At 56.4% G+C, this 7813-nt stretch overlaps 1 protein-coding gene and 1 pseudogene across 1 annotated transcript; one reads left to right on the top strand and one right to left on the bottom strand.

The window, feature by feature from the left end:
* The first annotated feature begins 465 nt into the window (after nucleotides 1-465).
* Nucleotides 466-4905, top strand: LOC123430432 (putative multidrug resistance protein). Its single transcript, XM_045114304.1, has 5 exons — nucleotides 466-918; nucleotides 1005-1192; nucleotides 1260-1717; nucleotides 1803-2343; nucleotides 2421-4905. Exons 1-5 carry the CDS (start codon nucleotides 651-653, stop codon nucleotides 4752-4754), a joined length of 3789 nt encoding a protein of 1262 aa, XP_044970239.1. The 5' UTR covers nucleotides 466-650; the 3' UTR covers nucleotides 4755-4905.
* A 304-nt stretch (nucleotides 4906-5209) lies between these two features.
* Nucleotides 5210-6826, bottom strand: LOC123428602 (annotated as a pseudogene).
* Nucleotides 6827-7813: the final 987 nt, after the last annotated feature.

Consider the following 7813-nt stretch of genomic DNA (forward strand, 5'->3'; position numbering starts at 1 on the left):
TTTTATAGATGTAGCATTACCGTTTTCCTATTCCACGAGATCGTGGATAGGGATCTGCGGGACACGAGGAAAAAGACAAGCAAAGGCCGGCAGCGTACGTACATGATAGATATGAGTATGACAGAGAGTACATGCATGCATTGACGAGAGTTCATTGTGGACGAAAGACTCAATCATGCAAAGGCTGTCTTTCTCTAAGGTGACCTCTACTTGAGAAGTAACCACCAACAGAAGATCAGCAGGCTCAACCACCTGTACTCAAATTCACAGACATCTCCGAGTAAACAAGGCGCGTTCTCTCGGTGTACGTACGTACGTAGATGCGATTGAGCAAGTACGCACTCGTCAGTGCTTCCGTGAATCCGATTTGGCCGCATCGATCTCGCCGGGTCTGGACTCTGGAGTAGCGACGAAAGTCGGACGCACCACCAAATGTCCAACTCTGATCGTCCAGTGGCCAGCATATTCCTCTCTCAGAAAACCTCCATCCGACGCTCGGCTACGTGACGAGAAGCGCGGCTCAGCTGTGCCATCTGATTGGAGGACGGCAACCACTGGCTACTACTGATAAGTAGCTGTATTCCGCCCCATGATCGGAGGACAATACCTGAGAAAACTATCATTTGGAATCGATCGACCAAGATCAACCGATGGGGGACGCGGCGGCAGGGAAGGCGTCGTTCATGGAGATGGTCCGGTACGCGGACACCCACGACCTGTGCCTCATGATGCTGGGCGTGCTGGGGAGCTTCGGAGACGGCATCATGCAGCCGCTCCTCATGCTCGTGATCGGCGACATCATCAACAGCTACGGCGCCGCCGGGAGCGCCGGGAGCGCCTTCAGCTCCAGCGATGTCGACAAGTTCGCGCTCCGGTTGCTGTATGTCGCGATTGCAGTGGGCGCATGCTCTTTCCTGGGTAAGCACCGTCCGTTTTACGTGCAGAGTCAAACTGATTTTGTTACTCGGGCTAAATGGTTCTTCTGATCCATGTCGCCTGTGCAGAGGGGGTGTGCTGGACCAGAACGGCGGAGCGACAGGCGTCGAGGATGAGGAGGCTGTACCTGGAGGCCGTGCTGCGGCAGGAGGTGCACTTCTTCGACGCCGCGCCCTCGTCGCAGTCCACCACCTTCGGGATCATCACCACCATCTCCGACGATGCCGACACCATTCAGGACTTCCTCAGCGAGAAGGTTGGTCTGGCCACTCCCTTGAAAGTTGACACACACACGACACACAATTGACATGCTTGGTTTTCAGCTTCCCATGGTGCTGGCTAACGTGACCCTCTTCTTCGGCGCGATGTCCGTGTGCTTTGTGTTCGCGTGGCGCCTGGCGCTGGCGGGCCTCCCCTTAACCTTCCTCTTCTTCGTGCCCAGCATAGTCCTCGGCAAGCGCATGGTCACCGCGGCTGGGGAGTCGCGCGCGGCGTACGAGGCCGCGGGCGGCATCGCCGACCAGGCCGTCTCCTCCATCCGGACGGTGGCGTCCTACAACGGGGAGCGCCAGACGCTGGAGCGGTTCAGGAGCGCGCTGGCGCGGAGCACGGCGCTGGGCATCAAGCAGGGCCTCATCAAGGGCGCCGTCATCGGGAGTATGGGCGCCATCTACGCCGTCTGGTCCTTTATGTCCTGGCTCGGCAGCGTCCTCGTCATCCACCAGCACGCCCAGGGCGGGCACGTCTTCGCCGCCGCCATCTGCATCGTCTTGGCAGGAATGTAAGCGTCCAATTTAAATCTACAATCCAGGCCCTCCCTTTCGACCTTGGAGCAACAGCTCGATCGATCATTTCTGCTTTTGCAGCTCCATCATGGCGGCGCTACCGAACCTACGCTACTTCGTCGACGCCTCCGCCGCGGCGGCCCGGATGCGGGGGATGATCGAGAAGCTCCCACCTCTCAAGGAGGCCGGCAAGAAGGGCGCCACCAAGGACGTCGTGCGGGGCCAGATCGTGTTCAAGGACGTGCACTTCACGTACCCGTCGAGGCCGGACACGCGGGTGCTGAACGGAGTCAACCTGACCATGTCCGAGGGCGCGACCATCGGCCTCGTCGGCGGCAGCGGGTCCGGGAAGTCCACCGTCATCGCGTTGCTGCAGAGGTTCTACCGACCGGACAGCGGGGAGATATTGCTCGACGGCGACGACATCGGCTCGCTGAACGCGGAGTGGCTCCGGAGCAAGATCGGCCTGGTGAGCCAAGAGCCCGTGCTGTTCGCCACGTCCATCAGGGAGAACATACTCTTCGGGAACGAGACGGCTTCGCCGGAGCAGATCATCGACGCGGCCAAGATGGCTAACGCTCACGTGTTCATCACCAAATTGCCCAATGGATACGACACGCATGTATGTCACCGTAACAATTTTGCTAGCTGCAGTCCTTCACTAGCTGCAGTATACTGACTGAACTGAAAATGGCGCAGGTGGGGCAGTTCGGGACGCAGATGTCGGGAGGCCAGAAGCAGCGGATCGCCATTGCCCGCGCGCTCATCCGGGACCCGAAGATACTGCTCCTGGACGAGGCGACAAGCGCGCTGGACTCTGAATCAGAGCGGACCGTGCAGGACGCGCTGGACCGGGCGTCCGTTGGCCGGACCACCGTCATCGTGGCACACCGCCTCTCGACGCTCCGCAAGGCCGACACGATCGCCGTGCTCGACGAGGGCCGCGTGGTGGAGTTCGGCACGCATGACGAGCTCGTCGGCATGGACGGCGGCGAAGGCGGCGTGTACGCCAAGATGGTGCACCTGCAGAGCTCGTCCGTGGCGCGGGCGGACGGCCCCGGTGTGGTAGAGGAGGAGGAGAAGTTCCATAGCGTGGAGATCGCGTTGCCGGCCGGCGAGCTCCGGTCTAGCCCGGTGTCGTCGTTCCGGTCTGCCGAACCCACCGTGGAAATCAGCCAGCTCGCTGTCCCCGTCGCGCACGCGGCGAACCCCGAAAAGTCGCTGCATCTTCGTCTGCTCAAGATGAACCGCCCGGAGTGGAAGCAGGCTCTGCTCGGGTGCGCTGGCGCCGTCATATTCGGCGCGGTGATGCCGCTGTACTCGTACATCATGGGCTCGCTGCCGGCGGTGTACTTCCTCAGCGACCACGACCTCATCCGCGCAAAGACCAGGGTGTACTCCCTCATCTTCCTCGCGATCGCCATCGTCTGCATCACCGCCAACATCGTGGAGCACTACAACTTCGGCGTCATGGGCGAGCGACTGACGGAGCGCGTCCGGGACCAGATGCTGGCCAAGATCCTCTCCTTCGAGGTCGGGTGGTTCGACGAGGACGAGAACTCGAGTGCGGCCGTCTGCGCGCGGCTGGCGACGCAGGCGACCAAGGTCCGGTCCCTCGTCGGGGACCGGATGTGCCTGCTGGTGCAGGCGGGCGCCACGGCGTCCCTGGGATTCGCGCTGGCGCTCTACGTGTCGTGGCGCCTCGCGTTGGTGATGATGGCCATGCAGCCGATGGTGATCGCCAGCTTCTACTTCAAGAAGGTGCTCATGACGGCCGGCTCCAGGAAGGCCAAGAAGGCGCAGGTGCAGGGCAGCCAGCTCGCCAGCGAGGCCGTGGTGAACCACCGGACGATCACCGCCTTCTCGTCGCAGCGGCGGATGCTCCAGCTGTACGAGGCCGCGCAGGTGGGCCCGAGGAAGGACACCATAACGCAGTCCTGGTTCTCCGGCTTCTGCCTGTGCCTGTGCCAGTTCAACGCCACATCGAGCACGGCGCTCGCACTGTGGTACGGGGGAAAGCTCATGGCCGGCGGGCAAATCAACACCACGCAGCTGTTCCAGGTGTTTTTCATCCTCATGAGCATGGGAAGGGTCATCGCCGACGCCGGGAGCTTGACGTCGGACTTGGCGCAAGGCGGCGACGCGGTGCGGTCCATCATCGACACGCTGGACCGTGAACCGGCGATCAAGGCCGGTACCATGGACGGCGCAAGCGAGTCCGACGACGACAAGGAGAAGATGCAGAAGGAGATCAAGGGAGCCATCGAGTTCAGGGACGTGCACTTCAGCTACCCGACGCGGCCGGAGGTGACGGTGCTCGCCGGGCTGAGCCTCGAGATCGGCGCGGGCAAGACGGTGGCGCTGGTGGGGCCGAGCGGGTCGGGCAAGTCCACGGTGATCGGGCTGATCGAGCGGTTCTACGACGTGCGGAGCGGCTCGATCCTGATCGACGGCAAGGACATCCGGGGGTACAGCCTGACGCACCTCCGGTCGCACGTGGCGCTGGTGAGCCAGGAGCCGACGCTCTTCTCCGGCACGATCCGCGACAACATCATGTACGGCGACGAGCAGGCGACGGAGGAGGAGGTTCGGAGCGCGGCCGCGCTGGCCAACGCCCACGAGTTCATCAGCGGGATGGAGAGCGGGTACGAGACGCACATCGGGGAGCGCGGGGCGCAGCTGTCGGGCGGGCAGAGGCAGCGGATCGCGCTGGCGAGGGCGGTGCTGAAGAACGCGAGGATCCTGCTGCTGGACGAGGCGACGAGCGCGCTGGACACGGTGTCGGAGCGGCTGGTGCAGGACGCCGTCGACAGGATGCTGCAGGGGACGAGGACGTGCGTGGTGGTGGCGCACAGGCTATCCACGGTGCACAACTCCGACATGATCGCCGTCGTCAAGGACGGGAGGGTGGCGGAGAGAGGGACGCACCGCGACCTCGTCGCCCTCGGCCGCGCGGGGATGTACTACAACCTCATCAAGCTGCAGCACGGCGCGTCCCCCTGCCATAGTCCGGTGCGTGCGGTACGCAACTGACACAATGCAGGTCATCTCGCTTGTGGTGTAATCTCACAGAGTATTGCATGCATTCTTTTTTTCTACAATCATTCATTTGTCACAATGGTTATATTAGAGTATTTGATAAGAAAATGAATTAAAGGATCTGGGCATCATCTAATCAAGTACTCCCACTAGGATAAGCTCTGGCTAAGCTAGTTAGGGCATTTCTTACCGACCCCTTAGAAGTTAGTGGAGTAAAAGTTGAAGTTTTTACTCCACTAATGATGGCCGGACCTAGCCGATCCTTTATAATTTACGGAGTAAAATAAAATTTATGATCGTTTTTAATATTCACCGCACAAACACAATTTTTATATAATTCATATCTTAAAACCATCCGAATGAAAGCATGTATTGCTACAATAGTCATAACATAAAGTTTCATTACCTTGTTTTTGAAATTTAAACATGCAAAGTTCATCCAAAAGACATCACTTCAAACACAATGCTTGATTCAAAATCACCACAAACATAGCATGTATATGTTGTGGATCGAGCCAATCTTTGACATGCACCACCACCCTCTCGGCCACCACCACTCAAACGAGGTCACCGGTAGAGAAATCTACGTCGACATGCTCTCGGCCACCATCACCCCCACCACCACCCTCTTCGCCACCATCACCATCCTCTCGGCCACCATCACCATCACCACCACCCACTCGACCACCACCAATATTCCGAAGAGAGGCCAAGGTTTCTTCATGAGTGAGCTTCCAATACTTTCTTGCGGTTTCATCCATTGTGTCTGGATTCATGAACATGATAGCATGCTCTTCGGCCTTCTTCACATTACGAATCCTCTCCTCATCAAGTGCAACACTACTCTCTTCGGCCTTCAACTTTCTCTCTTCGGCCGCCAGCTTGGTCTTCCACTTCTCATCTTTCAAGGCCTTGTTCTCATTCCACCTCGCCATCTTGTCTTCTTTGCGTTCGGTAGCCAACACCTTCTTTGTCTCGATCATTGCCACAAGTTCATCCTTCTAAGTGACACCGAATGCATTCCTCTTCTTTATTTTTTTTGCAATCTTGTTTCCTTCCGGTCTATCGTTGGCATCTTCATCAACCTCTTCGTCCTCCTCAATGGATACGCTCAACCTTGAGCTCTTCGGAGTGGTCTCCGTAGTTCTTTGGATCCACTTCTCATTCTTGCATAGCTCATTGTAGCAATGATGCAAAGTGAAGGGCTTGTGGACGAACTTGATGTTCCGATGCTTGAATAGCTCTTAGATGTAGGGGTCATATTCCGCCACTTGCATACCACTCGGTGGAACATAGTTCACTTGGTCGATGCAACCGGACCATCGACTGCATTGGTCATCGATGGTGCTCCAACGATGCCCAAGCGAACCTTGTGTACGACTTGATCGCACATCCACGGAGGTGTCGTCGTAGTCGGTGATCCTCTCCCGAAACATGGTCTTGGTTTGATCCTTCCGACAGTTGCATCCATGGAGATGGCACACCAAGCATCTAAGAGCGCAGTGTCTTCCTTTTGGTTGTAGTTTTGGGTGCAGGTCCTTGCGGCCTTGATGCTTGCTTCAATCACCTCGACCACCTCCTCCACCACCTCCTCCTTGGACTCCTCCGTGTCTTGGGTGGTCGAATGATCTCAAAAAGAGTCATCATAGTTTAGATGATCAAGGCAAACGATGGACGAGGACTCCAATGATGCGAGGAATTCGACTGTGTTCATCTCCGCTCTATAATGTCAAAGCAAGCGCTATAAACCAGCACTATCGATCAAGAACTATCGTTATCGAATTCCAATGGGACATGAGGTTTTTACCTTGTTGGCATTTCATCGAGCACTTGGCAGCCATGTTTTTTGTTGTCGGTTGTGGCCGCCGCTCGCGCAGAACCAGTCACATAGGGGCAGCCGGAGTTGTCGCACGAGGCGTAGGCCTTGGACTAGGCGACGTTGCGGTCTTCTTTGACTTCTTCTTGGCGGCCGCCTCGGCGAGCGACGTGTCTGCCTGTGGTAGGAGCGGCGAGAAGGCGGCGTTCGTTGCCGAAGACGCGGTGGCCACACCGGACACCATTGGCATGGTTGGAGGCGACGCTTGGATCCGGTGGTTCTTTGTCATCCCCAATTTTTTTTAGCTATGGGGGCGGTGCGTGGGTGGATTCCGATGGCTGGCGGGGTAAGCGTGGGGTGTTGGCTATCCATTTCGGTCAGCTGGGAGGTCATCAGTGGCGGCAGAGGGAGCAGTGGTGCCGGGGGCGGGAGTCAATGCGGCGCGGGAGGGAGAGTGAGTTTTACTCGGCCGCCGAAAGTTGGAATATATTCACGGAAATTTTGGGGTGAATAGGGAGTTGGTGTAAAAAAATTACTCCCTTAATGGTTTTAAGGGATCGATTAGGTCCACGTAAATTTTACTCCCTTATGGCCTTTTAGGGGATCAATTAGAAATGCCCTTAGCCCGTAAAGTACTCCATTTGTTTCTCTAGAACAAGATCCATAGATTATAGTACATCTAACCTATCCTTTAAAAGGCGTTTCAGCAGTAAAAATATCGGTTTTAAGCGGCTAAATCGCATCTAGCAGATCCCTTATCGGTGTTAGAGGAGTAAAAAAGTTTGCGAAAATACTAGAAATCGGACGTTAGATTTTTAGACATGGCAAATCGAACGTTGTTCATGACAATTTATGTTGGCGCGAGGATCGCAAGTTTAATTTGCAAACAAGACACTTTCATGACAAAAATATGAACCGAGGCGGATTTGCCATGTTCGCGAACTAAACTTGCCATCCCCGCCAAATATAATTTGCCATGAAAAATGTCTGATTTGCCATGTATGAAAATCTAATGTTTGATGGATATCCTCGTTCAAATTTTACTCCTTGGCCTCCCCGTCTCTCGAATATACTCGGATGTCCATCATCAAAAATCTAACTTGATGGAGTATGATTTCAACCCCCCCCCACAACGCATTGACACCCTTCCCAACATGCACCACATCATTGACAATGTTGCCTCCGGTGACCAGTTCCCTACTGCCTCTATCGCCCTCTACCCCACTCAAAGATGCTC

The sequence above is a fragment of the Hordeum vulgare genome, chromosome 2H (genome assembly GCF_904849725.1).
Source record: "Hordeum vulgare subsp. vulgare chromosome 2H, MorexV3_pseudomolecules_assembly, whole genome shotgun sequence".
NCBI classification, from domain to species: domain Eukaryota; kingdom Viridiplantae; phylum Streptophyta; class Magnoliopsida; order Poales; family Poaceae; genus Hordeum; species Hordeum vulgare.